This window comes from Cyanistes caeruleus, chromosome 3 (assembly GCF_971803275.1).
Source record: "Cyanistes caeruleus chromosome 3, bCyaCae1.hap1.1, whole genome shotgun sequence".
NCBI classification, from domain to species: domain Eukaryota; kingdom Metazoa; phylum Chordata; class Aves; order Passeriformes; family Paridae; genus Cyanistes; species Cyanistes caeruleus.
The window spans coordinates 20,910,804-20,936,103 of record NC_141703.1 but is presented as its reverse complement, the minus strand read 5'-3'; the positions used below and the strand labels follow the sequence as shown (position 1 = coordinate 20,936,103).

The 25,300-nt window shown below is 35.9% G+C and overlaps 1 protein-coding gene across 2 annotated transcripts in view; it reads right to left on the bottom strand.

The window, feature by feature from the left end:
• Positions 1-1,550: 1,550 nt before the first annotated feature.
• ANOS1 (anosmin 1) overlaps positions 1,551-25,300 on the bottom strand; it is a 129,567-nt gene continuing 105,817 nt past the window's right edge. For both annotated transcript variants that reach the window (XM_086880145.1, XM_086880146.1), the window contains exons 10-14: positions 13,195-13,289; positions 10,950-11,121; positions 9,536-9,756; positions 7,785-7,926; positions 1,551-7,086 (exon numbers count right to left, since the gene is read on the bottom strand). In XM_086880145.1, the coding sequence (XP_086736271.1) occupies positions 7,028-7,086; positions 7,785-7,926; positions 9,536-9,756; positions 10,950-11,121; positions 13,195-13,289 (689 nt within the window). In that variant the 3' untranslated portion in view covers positions 1,551-7,027. The remainder of the gene's footprint in view (positions 7,087-7,784; positions 7,927-9,535; positions 9,757-10,949; positions 11,122-13,194; positions 13,290-25,300) is intronic.

Here is a 25,300-nt window from a genome sequence, read left to right as displayed (position 1 = left end):
ATGACTAAGACTTACAGAGAGAAGTCTTTCACAACAGAAGTAATGCACACAGATCCACTAAAAAGCAAAACTAAAACCTCCTTCAAGTTCAGGTTAAAAGACAAGAGAAATTAGCACCAGCTTCAGACAAATAAAAAAAATACAGGGTTCATTCACTAGTGTAAATCTACTGTAAGCCTCTGGTGACTCAGCCATTCATGAAGCACTTTCACCAATTAAATGCTATCCTTTGTGACAAGGATATTTCCCTCAAAGCACGGGGAAAACGTGTAGGGATCTTCTTTGTCTACAGTATGATTCGGTAAACACCAAGCAAAAATAACAGCTGTCCATAACTGGACAACTAGCACTCATCAATTATTTTTTTCTTGTAAATTCCTCTTCTATGGTTACAGTCTAGCAGATCTTGGCTTGAAGGCACATTCACTGAAAGTATGAAATATTTATATTTCAAGCAAGTACTGCAGCATGTCTCAGAAAAGAAATTTAAAATATTAATTTGAACGTTTGCAGATGACTACAAATACTGAAATTAATACTGGAAACTGGATGTTGGCAAAGAAATTAATTCATCAGGTGAGCTGATTCTTTTTGTGCCACCTATGCTCTTCTGTTCCCAGTACCTCCTCTCCCTTCCACATGCACAAAATGACACCATGGAAATTCCAGCTTATCACTCTGCATCTGCTAACAACTGTGCAGACTGAACCATTTAAATCAGGCAACATTTTCTAATTAAAATATAAAAATATGATAGAAAGGTTGACTAATCATTACTAATCAGCAAACCCAGAGTTACTGTCAAAGATTGAAAATTTTGAATCTACTGCACACATATTAATACTGAACAACTTGTGCAAAATACAAGTAAGCTCTATTTGCTGTACAAATACATTTGCACACAAATATAAAGGTGTGTTTGCCTAAGTCTCCTGAAAAATGACAGTCCACTATTTCCAAAGTTGATTTTTCCATTGAGAAGAAACAGACCTACTGAATGCAGCTCATTATTAAGTAACATGAATAAATCCCCAGCACATGCAAGGAACTGGGCACAGAAAGCATTCATAAATTCTTTAGTTTCTGTGCCTCACAGCACTCTCAGTAAATGCTTATAGCAAGGCGTGTATGAAATATTCATCAATGCTCCTGCCAGCACCTTGAGCAGAAGCAAGAAGGAAATGAAGCACAATGCAAAGGGGACACAGCAATTGGCTCTGTTTCAAAGCTTACATTCTCACTGCTCTCCCTGGTGCTTGCTTCACCCTCCCAGGTGCTGCACTGCCACTGCTTTGGCCCAAGGCCTTCCTCAAGGGGGCTGGCATGGATTCAGACAATGACAATACAACACCTGTAATCAGAAAACAGAAGTATGGAGGGTGGGTTCGTTTGGTTGGTTGGGTTTGTACTGGAACAAGCTTTCATTGTATCCATTTTTTTAATGAAATGGAATCTTTTGAGTGTGTTCTGGTTTGAGGTGCACAAAAGCCAGGTTGTACAGAAGCACAAGTGGCAAAACCCACCCTCAAAATGATGAATACTGTTCAATATATAGCAAATTTGCTTTATTTCATATGCTTTATTTAATCCAGTCACTGTGTCCTTTAATCCAATGTAAAATAAAACATTTCTTTGAAGATATGGGAAAAAAAAAAGAATGTCTATTCTGAATTACAGTGTATAGAACAATTCAACCATTTATTTTAACAACTTATCGATTCACCTATTCAGATGACATATCATTCTTATATGGGTTTACTGAACCACTACAGCAAATATTATAGAAATAATCCAACTTGCAGAGAAATTTAACAATAGGGGTGTTTCTAAATATTAGTCATTTATGAAAAAAAAAAAAAACCAAACCAGAAATGTAAGCATTTACTCTAATGAGAAAGAAATACCAGGAAATTTTGGAGTTTTTGACCAAGTTAACAAAAAATGTTTATTAGATAAATCAAGAGTTACCCAAAGGTGCATCTCCAAGCTAAGGATATTGCACCAGAGAATAACAGTGCATCTATGAAAATTTGAAACAGTTAAATATTTGCACTAAGACAGATATTTATATTTGTTAAAAATACAGAATTTAAACCACGGGATACTGCACTTGAGAACAGAAAATACTCCAAATCTAGTGCATACACAGACTCAGCATGAGTTTCAGTCATGGAAATCTTGTCTTGCAGGATCAGGCCATGGGCAAAGATCCAGCAACTTAATTAATTTAAGTTAGCATAACAAAAGGATCAACAAATCCTCACTGTGAGCTATCCAGTTAGAATAGAGAAAGGGCAAGCTCTTATGCTTGACTTTTTACTTCTAGTACTGGTTTATAATGTAAATGATTCAAACGATATTTAAACTTATTTTCAGATTATTTTGATGACTAAAGAAAACTAAATGCTGTAGTAAAGAGAGGATAAAATGGTATGACTTCATACACAATGAAATTTAGTTGAAGTGGAGATACTCAGTGCGACACTGATTTTTCTTAGATGGCTCTATCTCTTCAACTCAAGAAAAGCAAAATTCTAAATTCTGTATTGAGGAGATAATGTAGCAATATTTCGATGTAGGATAGTTTATTACATAAACAGTATGTACAAATTCTAAACATGAAAATAGTGAGTAAAAGAAATCAGACTCTATTTACATTTATATTTTTTTACAAAATGTTTTTACAAGAAGTGTATATTTTTTCTCTAAATAACAGGACAAACACATAAGACCATTCTCTTTGTATTACATACATAAATAAATATTGACTTTAAATGACTGTTATAGGAACATAATTTCTACAGCCGATTTGGGTAACAGAGAAGCATTTGTTACCTCTACTACAATATAATTAAGTAAAAAGGAAAAATTTTACATATAGAGCTCTGTTAATTACTTTGAAAATTGTACCTTACTAATATATCAGTAGAGGTAATACAGTCGTTACATTTCATGCCCACAACTGAACAATAAGTTTTGGCATGCAAACCCACATATAATCATCAACATCTGCAGGTATCCATTTACATTTTTTTTAAATAAAGGGTTTTCTTAATCATTGAAAACTACATGCAACAGCTTATTAGTAGCATATTCCTGGTTAAAATGCACAAGTTTTGCATAACATTATTTTTAGTAATTGATGTTCACAGGTACTGATCTAAAGGGTAGGAACATACTTGGCACATAGTATAAGAAAATGAATTAATAAATAAGTCAATATCACTATGACATTTACATATACACAAAAATAAATTTTTTATGGTGTTTTACACAGAATTTAGAACTGTCTGGTTCCCCCACTTTGTTTTACAAGGCCCTGATTTAAGACATTATTCAAACAAACTCTGACATCCATGCTTGATTTGAAGCATCACTAAAGCTCATTCTTAACTGCACAGGTTTACTTCCATCCCACTGACTTCCTTTGTGCCAACCTTCCTGAATCAGGACCTGCTTATTGGAAACTCTCCCTGACTCCAGCTGGGAGCATGAAGATGAAAGTATTGTGAAATAAACTGACTCAGTATTAAGGTTTCTATACAGTTCTGCTAATACCAATTAGCAGAATTGCCGAATTCCCATTCACACTCGCAATGACTGTGTGCGTGACCACGCCAAGTATCAATGTCAACGTCAGCACTGCCACACCACGTCCTCAGCTCTTTCTGAAGCCACTAAGGTGAGGATGTTCAGTGTTCAAAAAATCACACTTCTTGTTTATTGTCTGTGTGCTATATTCTTAATGAATATTCAAATTGGTATACATGGATGATATAGCAAAAGTTCTGTCTTACTTTCTCCTGCTCTATGAACAACTCAAAAATGGTCATAAAAAAGACGTAATGAGAACAAACCAGTTTCTTCTTATACAAAAATCACCAACGAACAAAAGAATTCACTTCACAAAGCAGTTAGCAAAAATTGCATAATCTTATAATTCTCCTTTAAGAAATAAAGATTAAAAAAATGCATTCTGAATTCAACTGATACAAATCCATCAGAATCGTACACAGTAAATAATACATTAGTGTAAAGGTGCAGAGTATTTTCAAACATCCCAATATCTCTAATATCATCCCAATATTAACTCTAAATTACACAACATCATTAGAGAAAATAAATCTTTAACTAGGAATTAAGTAGCAAATTACAACTCTATTACTGAATTAAATGTTTAATGTGGCTTAGTCTAGGAAATTAGGACAATACCCTGTGTGATTCAGCAAACAAAGCTTTAGAATTAGGCACTGAACACTTCAAATATGTACTGCTAAATTTAAAAAAAATAATCAGGAAATCACTCACAGCTGGGAATTTAACATCCCATGCATGAGTTTTGTTGACTGTAGTTTTCATTTTTGATTTGGAGGGTGACTTGAAAGGCGAGTTGATAAGATCATTTGTAGAAGGAAAAAAATAATTTACATCTTAGTGAACTCTGTATAATACACTTGATCAATAGATTTCTACTTTATCAAATTTTGGTTTTGATCAATCTAGCTCAGAAGGGAAAACTTCTCAGTGTTCTTCGAAATTCCTTGTTACTTTGAACAGAATAATGCTTCCGAGAGAATGGCATCAGCAAACAGTAACCATTTTGATTCTTCTCAGGATGATTATATGAGAACTCAGGGCTCCTAATTTCCTGCTTATCTTCAATGAATTGGCATCATCGTAACAAAGGCCAACATCTATGCTTTATAGTGCCACTGCAGTTCCATGCCTTACAGTGTCACTATGAATGAAATGTAATTTTATTAATCAAGTCACTGTGGATTTGATCCAGCACAGCTAGAACAGACTGTGATTCAAAGGTTTGGGCAGAATTCTTCAGAGAAGCCTGAGTTAATTACCTTCCCTGATCCTGCTGATCCAGAAAACGCCACAAAGTTCACTTCTAGACTCGTCTATGCCCTGTGCAATCCAAATGTGGAAGCAGTGCTGCACACCAGTCCAACACAAATTTTGTCTTCTTTGTAAAACATACTCATGAAACATTTCCATCCTGACTTTGGCATTCTGAAAAAAACTGAAAACGAACCTTTATACTACAGATTTTTGGAAGAAGAGTTCATCTGCTAATTTGCTAATGTAGTTTGGAAAATAGAGGAAGGAATTAAAAGCACCATAGCCTTCAATAGATTTTAAGCTATTGTTAAAGGCCCAAACCATGTAGAAATAGAAAACGTCTGTGAAAATTCTTGGTCACTAAGTGAATATCAAAAAAGACAACAAGCAAAATAGAAAAAGAATGGAAAAGAGCCCTTTAAAACTGAAGGTAAAATTGTAGAAAAATTGTAATGAGCAAGTGATCAGAAATTAATGAGGTTTCCTTCTCCCCCTGTGGTATAAATGCTGTAAACTTCAGTACAGACCAACTGAATATTTTGTGAACATTCTACTATGATAAACATAGCTCTAATCCTTGGTTTCAGATAGGGATTTCTTCATATTTGGTTTTTCACAAAACAGTTTGTCATCAAGACAAGGGAAATACGTGTACCACTAATGTCTGAGCTCCTCTCACTGAATATCTGAGAAAAACATGAAGCACAGATGAGTCTGTAGCATCTGCTGGTAGAAAAAGTGGCCACTTTGTCCAGTTGGAGTCAAGTTTTGAGGTATATTAGTCTGATGTGATGATTCAAGGCGGGCGCCAAAGAATTCAGGAGCTCTTTGAACATCTTGAATATTAAGAGCTGATTATTTGTATGGATGTTTATTGGCAGATACTTCCCACACTCTCAAAAATAAATCCAAGCAGTTTCTGTTTACTATTGAGACGTGTCTCTGTGTGACAAATTATTCTAGACAGTTTATATTGCACAATAAGGCAATATGAATTCCCTTATGGTTAAAAAGGGCACCCTTCTGTCTAAATTTGAAAAATGAATTCAAATAAACTGTAAGCCAATGTTTTCCAGATGCCAGAATATTGTCACATAATTCTTTCTGTAAGCAGAACAGCAAAATAGAGCCAATACATCCATCCTTCTGTTCTGAAGATCCATGGGGAAAAGAAATATGTGCATCAAAATTCACAGCCAAAAAGTAGCTCTACAGCTACTTGAATAATAAATGTGTCTCAGAATTTCATTTTCTAAAACTTTAATGTTAACTATTCAGATTTTTAACATGAAAATTGCTGTTTCTATTCAAGATAATATTATACCTTGAAATATCATGTATCAAAAAATTTTAATTGTATGCAAGATTTTAAAAGTTATTTTTCTAGGACCTATCATATAATTGCATTCACTGCCATAAATTTAAAAAAATTCTACTAATTTCCATGTGTTTCTCTACAATGTTATTTCTACCCTGTATATCCTTTAATTACTGACTATATTAATAGAAGATCTACATGATAGAACATTGCCACTTTAGGCCAGATGGGTAATACATATGTATCATCATCATCCTCCTCCCATGGTGCCAATGAAATTATTAAAAACTGGGTATTTCAGGGTTTCTGCTACTGGTATTTATTTTACTTATGTCCTTATTTCAGACAACTGAAGATATTCTTTAATAGCAAAATACACTAGGGCTTAAAGTGGTGACAGGCAGGGCTTTAAGTAAAAGAGATAACTTAAATCCACTGATGAGAACATGGCCTCTTTCAAAAGTATGTATACATCAACAGGACCTTGCAAATAGTAACACTGACTTCAATAAGAGAAAAAACTGCACACACTGCACCGTTTCAACCTACTTTAAACACAGAATATGAAAACATTATAATAAACAATAAACATTTTCTCACAGGTGTTGAGTTGGATGCGATCTTCAGTTTGTTGAATAGAGCTGGTACTGAAATGATACTTGCTGTATGATTCATCCTGGTCATGGTGCAAACATAATTCTTCATGGCTAAACTACAGAGAAATAGATACAGATCATACAGGATGGTAACTTCCACTGGAAAACTGGGTTCACAGCTCCAACAGATGTGCTGTTACCCAGCCCTCATTTGGAAGGTCAGTTTTTTTCCCTCAGTTATTTGATAATCATCTGAAACAGTCTAATATTTCTCTGGGGATGGCTTGTAGTGATGTGGATGATGTTGCTTCAGATGAGGTCCTAAACAAAAGAACAGGAAATTATGCACATATCAAACCCTGGATACGTAATGTCAACATTTATCCATGCTGAAAAGGCTTTGTGAGAGCTTCAGCTTTCAATCCTACAGCTGATCAATGCTGAGTCTGTGCTGACAACTATCTGTATGTTCAGTCCAGACAACTTTAGTGGGCCTCTGAAAGGACAGAAATATTCAAGCAGACAAATTCTGAACTAATTCTATTTTTTACTTGGCTTTGCAACACTGAGCTGAATTTTTCAGAAATACACGAAGTGCTGGAAAGAGCCATTAAGAGGTTTGCTTTAGAAATATGTTTAACCTCTAGCCAAGCTGGGCTGAACAAACCCAGATAAATCTAATTTTGAAAGCTATGTAATCCCCCAGGCTGCACCTGGAGGACAGACCAACTTTGAATCCCAAGTGCTATAGGCATAAGCCATAGAGCTGTGGCTACAACGAATGGCAAATGTTAGACCAGAGAAACTGAGTGAGAGCAAGACTGGATTTGCTTCTGCTGCTGCTGATGGAGAGTTATTGGGGAAAAAAAAGCCAGTATTTTTACACATCTTAAGTTCATGGGATGCTACTGGAATCAGAAAAAACTCTCAGGTTTGAAAAAGGCTTCCACTCTTTGCATGTGGAAGACTGAAATTTTGTAGCATGTCAGCAGCAGGTGTTGGAAGAGTGCAGTGCTTACTGTGGGGTGCAAATGGAGGAAGGTCGGGCGTTCGGAAGGATTTAATCGTGGCTGGCCCCTCCCCGCCAGTCGTCAGCACTTGAACTTCCAAGCGGTACAGCATCGAGGGCCTCAGGTTGGGCACCGTGAGTATGTAATGATCCTGAAAATAAATAAATCAATTCTCAGACCACCAAAAATTAAAACAGAGTTGCTCTACTCCCATACATCAGTGGATTAAACAGGTTCTATCACTGTCACAGTATTTTCACAGAATTCCATTAAAAGGATTTAATATATGCATCACTTTGTTGAGTGAGCATGTTTTGAATTGTTTGCTTGCCATTCCCTTTAAACAGACACATTTTGAACCCTACTACTATGGTTTCATGTGTACAAGGTCCAAGCTGTCACAGACTTTTATGTAAAGTGTGCTGATCATTTTAATGATGTGCTCACCACTAAAAAATGAATTAAAATGTATTTTCCTAACCATTCCTTTTAACAAAAGGACATGTTTTTTAACATTTTAACATGTTCATTACATAAACCTGTTTTTATTATGGATTTACATGTGAGTTCTGGTAATTTAAGTAGTGGCTGGCCTGGGACCACTTCTGCAGATAGTGAAAAAGAAGAGTGACCACACTAATTTCAGATTTGTTCCAGTTACACCGTAAGAATTTGTCTTCTTCTCTTAAGGTCATTTATGGTGTGACAGACTCACTTTACACTGCTCCATACCTTTTGTGGTCACTTAAATATGTGCTAAATAATTTCAAAGTAATTTATAGAAACTTCCAGATGGGAATACATCTGGCTAAAGACTGACAGATATTAAGGAATCAGAAGTCATTCTGATCAAAAATTAAAATCAAACTATAAATCAAAGCATCATCTGCATTAGGCTGGAACAAGTATCTTATTCCAAGCTGTAAAGGCCCAGTCCCAGGAAGAGACAGCTGGAGCCGTGATGCTGGATAGTGTGGGCAACAGGGTGTCCCTGCCACCACCCTGGTCTGGCCAGGAAGCCACAGGACAAGCTATTCTGGTTGGAATTGTACCCACCCCATGTGGGGAAGCCAAAGCAAGTTGTGGGAATAACTTTGGTTTTCCTGTGGGATAATTTGCAGCTACTGCCAAAGAAGACAGTAAAGGGGAAAGGAGAGAGAAAGAAAGTGGGGGGGAAATGTTTGTGTGGCAAATTAGTACATATTCTGAGATTAGTACATATTCTGCCTTTAATATAATAGACTTGGCTGAAGCTGTTCCATCTCATATAAAATCCTGCATGGGTAGGGTAGAGAGAGGAGTGCACACAGTGCCCTTGTACTTTCATTCTGCTCTTCCAGGTGTTCCTCCAGCAGTCAGGTCCTGTGCATTTCAGCCCTGGTTGTGTAAATATTACATTTTTAGTCAGAGTGAATGGTCCTTGGCTTAACATACCCTAAATTTTGGTGGTTTCTGACAGACAGAATATACAGTTTCAACTCAAATCAGAGCCTTCTGCAACTTAACCAGGTGCTATAAATAGATATATACAGTGATAGATAATTAAAGGCATCTCCAGGCTCTACAGTTTAAAATGTTTGATGTATCATCAAGAATATTAGCTTTGTATCTCCATCCAAAAGGAAAAAATAAGCACTTCCTGCTCCAACTTACCTGCAGAACCAGTGTTTGACATCTGCATCACCACTAAACATTACAAATGAGCCACAGACACACAAACTTTGGGAGCCACTGGGAAAAGAAAGTAACAGACAACTTACTGCTGGCAGTATCTGTGACTGTGAAATGATGCTGTTGGGTAAACTGTTCTGCCGGCTCTCTGTGGTCACTTCTGCCCAAGTGACCTGAAACCCTGTCATGGGCTGGTGAAGGTCTGCCTTAGATATCTTCCAGGAAAAATGGCCAGTGATGTTACCTTCCTGAACAATGAAAGATGCAGACAGATTCTCGGGCTTGGCCAACACTTTGGGTAGAACTGGCACTATAAATTTGGAAAGCAAAAAAAAAAGATAAGCTAAACTTTTAGAGATAATCTTCAGTAATATTCATTTAATTCCGCAAATCAATGTCAGGCAGAGCTGTATTTCTGGTGTTAGACAGGATCCAGTCAGCTTTCCACCACCACGTTTTCAGTGTTAACCTAAAACCTATGTTTGATATAGTGCACTGACATTTTGGGCCCACCTCAAACTTCAGATAAAATGCTCTCTGCATGAGGCAGAGGAAAAAAAAGCTATGGCATGTAATGACCTAAGTGCCTCATTCATAGGGAGCCATTCTCCTGCTCTTCATATTTCAGAGTACCTGAACTCAGACTGGAAGTTTTGGGACCACAAGAAAATGCACAGCGTAGCACAGAACTCCGTAGTTCAGCCAAAAAGTAAAATTTATGCACTAAAACTGTAGTACAAGTTAATAGGATTAACAAGTTACAGTTAACTTGATTAGGGGACAGTTGTACCCGAGTTCCAGTTGCCCAGGAAGGCTGTAGTGCTGGAAACTGTTAGGACAGGCATTAAGGAAATGGCAGCGATGGCCAGCAGGGCTCTGGGTGACTTAGGGAGCATGGGGGTACCCTTGGGCATCCCTCTAATCAGAGACAGAGGTATCCACACTTGGCAAAAATGCAAAGCCATGGCTGGCCTGACCCAAGACCAGCTGACCACAGAGGTCCTCTCCAACCAGTATCTCCATAATTCTGCAACTTCCATAAGCCTCTTGTTCAACACTGTGAACAATGCTGTGAAAGATGAGGGTCTGTATTTCTTACTTGAAAGCAGAAGCAGCCTAAACAAATCAAACTGAAATAGCAGTTGCATCTGCAGCAAAACATTGAAAGGATGGGTCACGGCCCCATAATCATGTTTACAATTATCATCCACCATTACAATACAATTGGGGAAATTGTTCTTCCTTACAAAAAAACCCCCAACCATGCCATTACAAATGTTATTGTGTATCCACTATGATTACACTTAATTGATATAACAGTAATAATATACTAGCCAAAATCGATACTGCTGTGTATTTCTGTTGATTTTCACAAAAGCATTAGTGATATTTTTATTTGTTTTGAATCTCTCATTTCTTGTTCTAGAACTGCTTTTAAAGACTCTCTTTGGTAATTATAAATGCTTTTGGAACTATTTGGTAGTTCTCCAGATCATGTCTTACCTCCTTCAGCAGGACAAGTAATGTGCTTGTGTTTTTTTTCTTTAAATGCAGAGCAAGGTGGGGTAACAAAGAAAGTACTCTCAGCCTTAAAACGACCTTTAGGTTTTGCAGGCAGAACAGTTACTTTGTATTTGCATGAAAATGACAGGTCCTTCAGAATAATGTAGTTTTCCTACAATAAGAAAACCAAGAAGATCACATGCTGCAAAAAGAGCCCAAGGAAAAAAAGAAAAAAAATATGAACAAATTGAAAAGTAACTTTGGCAAAAGATGAAAAGTTTTCTCAAAAGAAATATTTTCCTGGATGCTTAACACATGCCAATGTGGTTTTAACTCAGAGAAGAAAGCAAGTATTGTCAATGTTATGATTATTTTCAGTAGTAAAATATATTAGCATGATATTTGAATATGTACTTCAATTCTGCTCAGTTCCTTCGACACACTGCATCAAAGCAACTGACTTCTAATATTTAGAACAGTCTCTGTGAATGATGGCAGGGGGGGTAGCAATGTGAGGATATAAATGCTAATCGAATTAAATAAATGTAGGAAAGCTGAGTTAAGCTGCTGTAAATGACAGGCTTCATCTATGTTTAACTTTTTAAAAGCACATTTAAAGTTCAGCATGGCATTATGGATGCATATTTTTCCACTTCAGTACATTAAGTACTTCTATATTCTTATCAGGAAGAAAAACTCCATAGCTGAATACAAAGCACAAATCTTTATTTAAGGACGAATGGAGAAGAAAACTTTACACAAACTGCACGTGTCCTGCCAAATTTGTTGTCTAAAGTACCTTTGAAAACTACAGTCTGAAACCTTTAGCACAAATCACATATGGAAAAAAATGGTTGGTTGGTCAGTTTTTATCCTGGAAAAATGTCTAATAATATGTTACTGGCTAAGGTCAAAAGTCTTACACTGCCTTTTAGATCTTTAATTCCCTTCAGAATCACTAATTTCCCATGTTCTTCTGCATAATTCCCTCTTTTTTCTAATTGCAAATTAGTCTAACCTTCACTTGGAAGGTCATTTTTAACAGGACATATGGATTGGGCTGAGACTGGACTCCCTGCCTTCCACCTGCTGGGAGAGTGGTCCAACAGGTTTGATGTCTCCTTAAAACTGTGACAGGACTATTTTTATTTACCGTGAGAGATTAGATGAACTACCATAAAATGACTGGAAATGAGGAAAAAAGGAAGTAAGGTCATTAATCCCACAATGCATTTGGACAAATGTCCAAACAGTCTTTCCTGACCTCTAGTGGAAATGAACTTCTTAAATGTAAAGTTTCTCCTATCTCCAATGTGCATATCTCGAAATATTACAAATGATCAAAACATTATGTCAAAATAATTTTTGAAATCCACCTCTAGTATGTGCTTTGCTGACCCCATGAAGCAATAAATCTTACAAGCTAACACCATCCTGTATGAGAAATTATGTCTTTTGATTTACTCTTTTACATGCCATTAACTCCCCTGAATTGATGGGGTAGTACAGATCAGGGTAAGAAGGAAAGGTGAATTGTGATTTTGTCCATTCTGCATAACACATTAAATCAATTCTGATGCACCAATCACATTACCCCGTTGTTCAAGTAATGTGTTACAGAGACAGATGACACTAGACTGCCAACAAATTGAGTACAAAGTACTGCCACTGCAATATATATTTCAACTGACATGTACTTACATGGAGCTTTTCTCCCCATGTGATATCTGTCTGACTTCCAGACTTAATATCTAGTATTTGTCACCTACAGTCCTCCTTTTCTTATCTATTATTTTCCTCAGGGAGAATAATCACCTGAAACTCACCTGCATGTCCAAAAGAAAACCTGGTTTATTAATTACTATTATTACTGTATTACTATTATTACTGTATTTGCACTGGGCTAAAGTCCTACATCATTAATTGCAGATAAAGCTCCATGTTCTGTGTGCTGTAAAGATATGTAAGTACTTAGTCAAGAAGTTTGTCTGGTCTCATTTTCTGAATAACAAGAAAAACAAATAAAAGATTTTAGCATAGTGTGGAGTTAAGAAATCCAAGCAGCCCAAAACCAGTCCAGATACACAATTTTTATATTTTGCCAAAGAGGAACATAAAAAAGAAAGCATCCTTACTGATCTATGAAACAGGATATAACACATACTGTGTTATGTTACAGAACCATCCTTTCTCTTGCTGTCTAGGAACTACTCAGAGTCAAGCAGAGGGCTGAATGAAGACTTACATAAGTCAGCTCTGTTACTTTCTTAAGTCCTTTGGTGTCATTGTGTGCACAGGACTCCAGTAACCAGTGGACTTGGAACTGATTCATGCTGATATCTAAATCATATAAAAAGAGAGGAAAAGACATACATTATAAATATGTTTTCACCAAAACACGTATGTTTTCACCATTGCAACTCTTCTGACTTCTCTGGATAAAAACAGAAGGACTTTTAAGTATTGGAGTCCTTACTAAGCAATAATGAATATAACGAAGAAACTATTATATAGCACTGTAATTTAAACCTTGTATCAGCTAAAGGAGATAAAATAGTGAAATTTCATTTTCAGATCTGTTACCATATACTGCTTACATTTAGGAAAAAAAAAAAAAGGAATTTAAATCAAGCATTAAAAAAGTAATCTCAATGCTGCGACTTCTTCTAATCATCCTGCAAATAATAGGACTGACTTGGTGTCAACTGCCTGTTTATATTGTTAGAACATTGCAATACTTCTGTCTGGAACTGCTTGAGAAATCTGTGCCTGAAGATATGTGAAAATGCCTGTAAATCCCCAAGCTTTCTTTTTTCAGGATACACCATAAAACCTGTTCTGTATCTGTCCAAATAAAATTCTAGTCTTGACTCTTACGAGTAATACTGAAGGCTTAAGTTTCCTCCCATTTAAATCAATGACAAAACTTGCTGCAGTATCAACAGTATAAGTGTCCAACTTATTTCCAGCTCTTCTAGCTTTTTGTCTAGAAATGCTTGAATAAAGAAGCAAAACAAAGAGCAAAAAAGAACTGACAAAAGAAAGAAAACTCATTAGGTAGTGCAAGTAGTTCCTGACATTTTTCTGGATTTCATTCTCTATGCCGGGGATACAAAATTATGTCTGTTATTATTAATTAGCTCGGTATGACAGAGCCACTAATGTGCCTGACTGTGGGTTTTGGGAGGAAAAACAATTATCTCTGATGCCTTAAGGGCTGATCTGGTATTAGACTGCTATGAGCAGTTTGGATGCAGAAGAAAAGGATTGTGAACTAAAGAGAAAATTACTAGTGTAGGAAATGAAATGGCCCCTTGAAATAGATTTTTGCAGTAGCTGTTCTTCATAACAACATGTATGCTAATTATTTTTTCCAATTTCTTTGGAAACAATATTTCTTACAAAAAGAAATCCATTAAAAAAATATGTATTTCCTGCTTTGTGATTATTCCCTCTCCTTTAAAATAAATCAAGAAATGGATGTGCTTTTGCTTGTCCCTTCAAGTTCTCCCACTTGATGTGCCTGTTGGATGAAGACAAAAACTCACAGTGCATTTGTAAGTAGGTTTCATCTGATTTCATCTCTTCCAGCTCACTCTATTATCAAGTATCACCTGCTAGGTGATCCTTAAGGGCTCTTCTCACCCAAACCATTCTCTCGTTCTCTGATTATTTTAAGCTATCTTCATGGGTGGACTGCCCTTTGCAAAGCTAAAAAATGTTTATTTTCACTTGTAATACTTTTCACTTGAAATCTATCTAAATCACTCTCCCTTGGCAAAATATTTGTCCAAGCCAATTCAACCTTGTAATTGTCCAGCAGTCAGGGATTGGATAAATCACAACCCTAAGGAAGGTCACAAAACACCATGGGCAGCTGGGAAAAGACAAATACCAAGCATCAAGACCTTACAACAGCTCAGCATTCAGATATTCTGGTGTAGAGGTTTTCTAGGCCTCTGTTCATAAATGTAATTCAAGGGAGAATCACTGAATCAGCAAAGAGCTTGTGTTGGAAGAGACTTTAAGGATCACTCAGTTCCAAGCCCCCTGCCATGGGCAGGGACATCTCTCACTAGACCAGGCTGCTCAATGCCCCATAAAACCCAGCCTGGCACACTGCCAGGGATGGGAAAAAATATTTAATTCCAGCTACTGGCACACTGGAATCCTCTTTGTATTTTTCAGGCAGGTCCACCTCCATTCATTATGAGAGCTTCTACTCCCAGACAGTTATTTTCTTCCTTTCTTCCTACTTCTTTTCTGCATTAGCAAACCCTTAGTAACCCATTTGTAAACACCTGCAGTTTCTGGTAACTTCCCTATTTGAAGAAAATAGAAACAGGTTAAAGAAGAATACAGAAAATTAGAAATATGTTAAAAAAATCTATCAGCTTGTACTCTCAGTGTAGGATGAAGTTTTTCATAAACATAACTTCTTAATTTTATTTGAGCTAATGAATCTTAAATTTTATAGTATTCTGGTATTTTGATAACAACCTATACTGAAAATAGAGGATTTTTTTTCTTTTCAGCAAGTATGTAATTAAAGGTTATCTGAAAAAGGTTTTTGTATCATATCTACAAGTATATAAACTGTTATAAACTGGAAGGCATCATGACAGCCAGAAAGACTAAAACTTCTTTAATTCTCACCTCCGTATTTATGATTGCTGTTCTTTAAAAAAATGGAAGATACACAGGTTAAATGCCATGTGTTAAAAAAGAGAAATGTAAAAAACTATTCACAACAAAACCACCCGGATTTTCTCCTTTTAAAAATCCATCCTGTCAGTGTCTGAAGTCTGACTAATACAATGCAAAACAACAGAGTAAAGTATGAAATACAATAAGGAAGTAGTTCCTACTTGAGATAGAAACATTTTTAAAAATAGGGAAAGGTGAGACATTTGGTGACTAAATAAAGCTAGAAGCCTGAAAAACTCAAAATGTATACACAGGCATGAAGTATGCATATGAAATGACAAGACTGTTTTGGAAATTACCTTTAACATTTTGAAAAGAAAAAGGAGACAAAACACATGAAATTATCTAAAAAGCCCAATAAGAAATGAAGAAAAATTATTAAAATATGCCTTTGTCTTATAAAGTTGCTCATAAAGATCACGACTCTGAAGTTTATACAACATTATACAGCTGATTTTGAGTTTAAAACACATGTAAAAGAAAAGCTTTTCCCAGCCCTCCTTTCAGCAATGCATACTACCCTAAATTTTAGTTTGATTTTTGGGTTTAGCTGTCCAATGCAAACTGAGGGATAGGTACTGGATGAGCTGCTCAAACTGCATCCAGCTGAATGTCAGCCACTGCCACCAGAGTCAAGGGTTCTGGATTAAGCTCAGGCTGATACTTAATACTTGATATTAAGGTTAATACACTCAGCCCACAGCCACATCTTTTTCCAAAAGGTCATTTGAGTAGTTAATATGAACAGAATATTCATTACTTAATGGGACTGATCTTGGACAGTTTTATTAAAAAAATCAGCAATTCCTTCAAAAATAAGAACAAAATAAGAAATTGCCAGACTGCTTCAGTCTACTTCCCTGGTATTTCAGATGTTACAGTATCAACCGCCTTCTGAATATCTGGAATTTTCTTAATTATAAATTTTCAATTATGAATCTTTATAAAGCTTTTTAACTTCATTGTTCTCACAGTTAGAATGTGGATCTATTCTAACATTCTGGTTCATACTGGAATTAGTGATGCTTACACAAACAGCAAGCACCCATTTTTCCCAGAACTCAAAATATTTGTATAGAAACACTGAACTTGAAGGACATAATAAGTACTAGCACTCATTTGAGCAGCTCTAAGGTTGTGAAATTAGTCAACAAAATAGCCACTTAAGTACAAACAGCAGACAGCTTATGCAAATAATTACTTTTATTTTAAATTTACATAAAGAGGGAAAAAAAAATAGGGTAATCCAGAACAATTACTTTAAAAATCTCTTAATGATACTGACATGGAAATTACCTCCAGACGTCCAAGCTAAAGGCTTTTAGGTCTGTACGACAAATGCACATAACTAATCTTTTCAAATAAACAAATAGTTGATGTTAATTAGTTTGACTGTGTTTTTTAAAGTAGATTTTCTGAATTATAAATTGAGTTTCTAGACTTAAGAAAAGATGTCTATACAGATACCACATGATCATGTTCTTAAAATCCCATGTACACTTAGCTCTTTCGCTCAACAAGGGTATGCAGATAACTTTATTGGACAGAAGTCTTACATCTCTAGTTAGAAATGTTTGGATCAGGCAATACTCTAAAGTATGTTTTTTCTTTTTTTAATTTACCCCAAAGTGCCTTATTTTCACATGAGTATCTCCACAAAGCTCTCTATCAAAAATGTTTAGAAAGACATTCTTCACCAGATTTTTGTGCTTTCTCCCCCTCCACAACTTCAACTCTAGTTTCATTTTAATAAAAACAAATAAATATATTTCTGATTTTTCTGGATGGAAAATGTGCATTTATTCTGTATCTTCAAGCTGTAAAAACAGCTCAAAATTCCACTAATGTCAGTGCCAACTGCATGTGTTTGCCACTTTGAAAACTTCAGGTGCATATGCACAATTTAAGCATCTTAAATTGATAGACCTCAACATAGCCTAAGCCATACCTGCACAATGATTAGAAACACCCTGAGCTAAATCACCTCCCTACAGAATTTAAAGCTCTAAGTATAATTCAGAAAAATAATCCAACAAAATGGCAGGTAATTCTGCAAGTTCTCCTAAATGGAACTTCTGGTTTAAATGGTTCTACAGTTTATTTAAAACAAACTTTAAAAAAAAAAATTAAAGGTGTCATCTTTTTCAACATCTTCCACATTTTTGTTCTGAACAAATACATCACTGCCAACCATATTAATAATTTCATCTAATGTGGTTTCTTTTTGTTTACCATGCTACTGCAGACAGCTACTTTCTCTGCCTCAAATTCCTTTTTCTCCTTTCTACTGCAGTTACTGTTCCAGGACGGTACCAAATTGACTGTCACAAGGAGCTGAAGCTTTGTAGCTGAAAAACTGGCATGGCATGGGCACAACAGCAGTCAAACTTGCTCATGCAGCCCAACACCATCAATATGGAGCTACCCCAGGAAAGCAGGTAAACAGAGATATTTATTTCTTTGTATCCTGTGATCAACAGCAAGAAAATTTCAGTAGACCGTTTCGGGAACTGGGGTGTGTTCTGCCACTGTTTTGCTTGAGGTCTTTAGATGAAGTATTTCATGGTTCCTTATCTCTGTTCCACCCCTGTCAAGTGGTGAAAATGATAACAGTGTGTGTTGTAAAAGTATTTCACCTCTTGCATGTTATTCTGATGTGGGCCTCTACTATTTGGTACAAAAATGCCAATTAATACCAGCTGTGACAGCACTATTATACAGGCAACCAAATTACAAAAACTTATTAGAAGGAAAATCAAATGGGATTTTCTGGAAAACAAGGTTCCACAACAGATATGTTCAACAAGAGCAGTTCAAATTAAGGTTTCATTACAATAAAAATGTCTGGCATCAATAAACACAGTAACATGAAGTCGATTGCTGCATCAGGACAGGATTGAATGTAATTAACATGAAGTGTCTGATAGCTTTTCCCATTAGAATAAAATATGGTACAAAAGTAAATATTAAAAAGTAAGACATATGAGAACCTTTACCTGCTAGCATAAAATTAGTGATTTAATACAAATAACTAGCAGCTGTGAAATGAGTATTGCAGTAAAAAAATAAACAACATTCTGTATTTTTTGTCAAGATACCTCAACAAACTGACTCCCTCCAAAATACATATATGTAATTAATATGCTAACTGTATGTCAAAAGGAGTTGTTATCAAAACTTGGAAGATAATGAGCCATATATAAACCTGATGTCTTCATTCAAAGTTAACCCTTCTTCAAACAGGAAGACATAGGAGGATGAAACATCTCTGAAACTATTCAATAACAAAATTATTGAAATAATTTCTTCTGTGTACAGCTAAACCTTTATTTTATTTTGTTAGATCTGATATTTCATATAGCAAACCACAATGATTTTTTGTGACTGGCAACATGATTTTTGTTTTTCTTTGCATACTCGGGGGTGGGGATTGTTCTTACAAGCTCCTGTGCACATGGGCCATTATTCAATTAAGCACTTAGGCTTATGAACAGTTGTGTTAACTTCAATAGTTACGGGTAGCTAAAGGATCAGGCCAGAAAGTTTAGAATCTAGAAAGATCAAGACACTAATGACTGTCAAAACTATAGTAAAAAGACTGTCTTGAACATGTCTTTGATAGTCTTAGACTAATAGGATGAAGGAAATATAAAAAATTAAGTTATTTCCTTTCTGGATCATGTGCCTTGAAGTATTATTGCTCTAAAAATAGGTTAGAATAAGGGGAAAATATTTTATATTTAATATCACAACACAGGGCAGAATATGCTCAGGGCACATGAAGTACCTTGTCTCAGTATCTACAAGCTTGATTAACTGATTCTACTGCAAAGTCATAGTAAGATTTTTCAGAGCTCTGTGTAAATCCTCTGTCAGCATCCCATCTGGGAAAAATATATTTACCTCTCTCACTATATTGAATGGTGAAGCTGCGGCAATGGTAAATGGTGAAATTAATGATGCCTTGCATAAAGTAAAATATATTATCAACTCTGAAGTGCTGAAAGATTTGCACAAGTCAAAGGCTCCCTGAAGAAATGCTCCTGCTCTTTCTGCCCCCAGTAAGTAACCCTATTTACAGCTGGGCATCTACTACAACCCTGCACTGATTGCAACCCAGCACTGCAGCAGAAGGATGGGCAGCAGTGTCTGCCTGCATTCCCACACCACAAACTAGGAACCAAATATTTCAGACAGAATGTGATGAAGTATCTGCAGCTCTCTCAGGTTCATGTTCATCTCTCTATTGGACAAACATTGTTTTCCACGTCTACACAGACATCTAATATATGCAGTTTTCCATCAATGCTGTTTCTAATGAAGTTCAGTTGCTGGAGAGGTCCTGAAAAATATGCAGGGAAGGCTAAAATATGGGCAAAATCCAAGTGAACAAATGAAGCAGTGTTATTTACTACTAGTTCCTTCAGTTTTGAAGACATGATTAGCATGAAGTGATTACATTTAAATAGCAGCATGACAGAAGACCAGTTTGGGAAGGGATACTTCAGTGTACTGCAGACAAGCAAAATATGATCTCAGTACTAGATGATAACATTTATTTCTTCATATACTGGTTCATGAGCCATTGTATTACTCTGATTCATGGTGTCCAATATTTGCAATCTGAAGCTAATGACAGGACAAGAATAATAATATAATAACAAGTACTATTTTATTCATGGTCGTTTAGCAAATGCAAAATGAGGTAAACACAATTTACCTTCAACTAGTGTTAAAATGCTGCATTGATGTGCTAGTGCATTGCAAGTCTCTCTGTACTCCCCTTTTCCCTGTAAAAACTATTTGTTTTGTCACAGGCATTTTAGGTAAGTTCTCTAGAAAAAAATTAAATTACAACAGCTCTGTCTCTTTTGGTTCCTTTGCACCGATTCACCCGATGGTGAAAAAAAATCCAAAGTTTTGTTTGGTTATGAAATTCACAGTACTCATGACACCCCTTGAGAAAAAAAGCTTTTACATAATCACCTATTCAAGCAGTGTGTTTAAAAATAACACCAAAACCTTCAGTTGACATTTAAACTTCACTCAACAAACAATTCAATTAGCAAGACAAACTATACTCTTTCCTGATCTTACTTGGAATAAAAGCAGTTTTGATTAAGTCACAAAGATTTTGTTTCTCACATTATGCCATTGAAAACAAACTTTCTTTCTATAGAACACATTCTTTGTATAATGGAACAGTAAGCCCTTCCAAAAATGATATTAACAATTACTGTGTAATTTAAAGACAGGCCTGAGACACGGTATTTTTGTCTGTATCTAGACCTAGGAAGCCTCAAGGTTTGAAGATGTTTATATTGAAGGATTTAAGCCTGGGATCATCTCTAAGCCGGATTACCTCTACCCTTACTTATTTTCCCACACACAACATCCTATACAAAGCCAGTTCAACAGTATCTCATTCTGGTTTTCCATTACAAGGAAATTTGCCTCTTGTAAGCTCCAAGTCTCACAATAGCTGCTTGTAGCCTGAATAGAGGCCTTCTACATTACTCCCTCATAGCCAGATTTTCAAAGCCAGCTAAGCATCCCAGACCTGAATTTAATGAAAAAGAAAAAAAACCCAAACAAACAAGTCCAAGGCTCACTAAGGTTATATATATACACTGAAAATGTCACCAGGTACTCTACCATTAACTTTAGCCTTCTGTGTACTGAAAAACGTGGACGATAATTTAGACGAGCAGATTATAATGAGGGTAAATCCACTATATTGAGGGTAAGTAATCCTGGAATCTCTCCCAGCTCCAGACTCATCGTGCCCCTAATTCCACAGTGGGAAGAGATGCAGGGATGCACCAGCTACTCCCTTCTCTCTCAGACTTCATGCAAAAGCCATATGTGGGTGGGTTTGCATGCATGTACAGTGATCCATGGAGATCCAAAACTGGACTTTCCTGGTATGTATTATAGAACACCATACCAGGATGCTGCTTTGCTGAACTGGTATCAAAAAGTTTATGGTATTAATACACAGTTTCTAAATCTCCAGTTAAAGACTGATGCATCTAAGAGAAATAGAGCAAAACCAGGTTAAGTATCTATAAAACCAGGTTCATACAGACTAGTTAAGCAGAGTAAGAATCAGGATTCATATAAACATAGAAGAATTGGCTTCAAAACAAAACAAAACAAAAAAATGTGGTTCTACATAGAACAAGGACTTTAAACTCTGTAACTCCATCACTCAGGATGTTTCAGATGCCCTGAAACTTGGTGATCCTCACAAGACACTGGATATTATTGTGAAGATAAATGCATCAGAAGGGAATAAATACAGTGAAAAATCACACTGGGCTCAGGAATTTTGACTAACTCGAAGTTGTCTGAAGCTGGGACAATAATATGCAGAAATACTGTTACACTCTTGCCCTATTCTTATGTTCCTTTTGATTTGCTTTTGGCTGCTGCCAAGAACAGAACACCTGTTGGGCAGGATCTTTGGTCTAAACTGCTATGGATATTTTCACATCCAGTTTATGGTCAAAGGAGCAAAAGAAACTGGTATTAACAACTCATTCTCATTATACATCAGCTGCATACATGGGTCATCTTAAAAATTAGATTATAATTTCATTTTCAGACACCCCTTTTTTTGGTTTCTTTCCCTCCAACTCTAGCTATTCCTTCAAATAGTCCAGTTTCCTTCCCCTATTTGTAGTGCTTATGCAACTGTTTTTACAGCTACCTTATAAACCAGCTAATTAAAAATACAGATTAAAAAGAGGCACGTGGAGGAAAACTGACCCAGTTTACAAGAGGACACTCATTAGTTTAAACCACCTTCACCTTAAGCATGATGACTCCCAGCTGATAGATTAAATTCCCCTGGATCATAGGATCAGTGCTTTATCCAGAACTTAGGCAGGCTAAGAGGGCACTCATGAGCAGTTATTGGCCCATAGCTCATGAGAAGCACTTGTAAACTGCTGAACCTCAGTACCTTTTACTCACAGTAGGAATAGTAGGACTGCTCCAGGTATGGCAGTGTAAGCCTGTGAGACAGCTTTGACATAATATGACCTAGTGATACAGAGTCTGGGAAAGGAGAGGAAGAGCTGAGCTGGTCAGAGCATGGTGCTAACAGAGTCAGGGTAGTGGGTTTGATCCTCATAAGAGCCATTCACTCAGGAGTTGGACTCAGTGATCCTTCTGGGTCCCTTCCAACTCAGAATATTCTGTGATTCCATACTTGAATGGTGAAAAGCTTGCCATTTTACCCCTCAGTTATCGAGACTGCCTCACATCAGACATTGCCATTGACACGTTTAAAGACACTATGTATGTATGCATACATACGTAAAGTACCGTGTTTGTTGTTAAAATAATTAACTTTATATGTTGCAGTAATACTCAGGAAGTAATTAGAAATCCAGAAAACTGTACTAGTCAGACATAGACATGTTGAAGGTAGATAAAGATGCTGATTTTGAAAATGTATTTTTTCCTGAAGAATTAAAAATCAGGAGTTTATTTATTAGTTGGCTGGTTAATTGTTTCAGTACCTTCAAGTGGATTAAGTCTTGATAAAAGATTTTGCAATGGAATATTTAATGTGGATCTGCAGTCTGACTGCATTCCAGCTAATGATGGTCTATCTTTGGATTGAAATCATAATTGTCCAGGTAATTTGCAATTACATTTCTATTTAAACTTTTAATGTAAGTTCAAAATAAATCGAATAAATTACATTTCTAACAGTTACTAAATTTAAGAATAAACAGAAGACTTCTTTTAAATGCATAAATTAAGTCAAATTAAAAACACCTTCACAATGACTAAAGGTGTTCTGGAGTATGATTCAGGTCTTACTGAGGACTTGTGCACTGCCCACACTACATAAATTTTAAAATTAAACAATAATTGGTTTAAATGTACAAAGTGTACAAATGTACAAACCAGTCCAGTACAGCCTTCAGCAAACATCAACGGGTGCCTGTTAAGTAAAATCAGTGTTCTGTGCTGTCTGTGCTCTGAGAACACAGTGGGTAGTTCTGATTTGACTTGTGATTATTTGATTTCCTGGCAGACTTTGAATCAATTCCAATTACATTCCTGAGACTAGCAGTTGGACAAACTTGCCTCTAAATCTCTCATACTGGGAGTTTTAACCACCTACCCTGAAAGGTATGGAGGTTTGGAAGCAAGTGCAAAGCAACAAGAGTAATGGTTTTCTGTTCTGCCTGTGAGATCATGAAGAAATGCGGTAAACTGTGCCTTTGAACGCACTTTCCAATATTGTCCCATTTGAAGGGGAGATGCCACTGAGGCTGCCACCATTGCAAATGTCATTTTAAAACTTTATAACTGGCCCCTCTAATCAATTGCAGACTATTTGAGAATTTGAAAACCATCTGCTCTACCAAATTCTATTATTTGTGGTTGATGTTTTTCATGACTCCCACCAGTAACATTTTAAGTATTGTAAGCATTTCACATTTGGACAGATACCAGTGTTACAGGCACTTCATAAAGTAAATAAAGCAAAACTGGAGATGGTCAGATGCTCCCCTTTACATTCTTTTAAAAAAGGCAGAGAAAGTTTTTCCTGAAACTACATTAAGGCAAAATAAAGGAGAAAGACAAAGTTAGGGAGGTGTAGGAACCACACAGATACTTCTGACAGGATACTCTTTTAACTCCAGAATAATTTCCCATGATAATGAAAGCTCACAGCACTACCCATCCTCCCAGGCACAAATGCCCATAAGATACAGGTATCTGACTCAGGAGTAGCACATGTGGAAAAGCAAATTCTCTAATATCTACTTACATCTAAGTGTATTTCTGAAGAGGTGATCGAGTTGAAAAGTCCTCTGCCTAGAGCCAGCTTTACTAATTAAATCCCTAAGTACTAATTCACATTATGCATACTCACACAATCAACCACAGCTGAGACAAAGTCCCTGTATTCTCCTGGAAGTCTGAGGGCAATATATTAGTGTATACTTCACTATAATTAACAGCCAGGTCATTGTGTTGAAAGAACCATCTGGACCACAGTGATATCTTGAAGTACAAGTATTTTACTGCTTGAATATCAATAATTAGAATATGGCCAGCTGCTCAAAAACTAATCTGCCCAGTGCAACAGCTAGTACCAAACTAAATAATGCTTCAGCGTTCTTTACAACAATTTTTATTGCTCTAATTATTATAATACATTATATATTATTATATATTTTATATAGATATTATATATAATTTAATATATAATGTAATTAATAATATAATATATAATTATATATTATATTACATATAATTATATATAATGCATTATATATTATTATATATAATAATATATAGATATAATAATTATATCATTATTATAATACAGCAAAAATTACTTTAAAGAATTCTTTACAGCAAGAGCTAGAAACTTCAACTGCCAATGAAGAATTTCTTTACATTTAATGCTCTACTTCCATGAGAAAGGGCCATTTGATATGTGTTATCAATGGGAAAGCTTTCATTTAAAAACCTGCCATATGAACTACCTTATTACAAACAAAGAGTCGGCACACACAGTCACTTCATTTATGTCTCTGAACTAAGTGAAAGTTAATTTTGTTTTCCTAAGATCTAGGTTTAAAAGCATTTGTGTTAGTTCTCTATTTGCT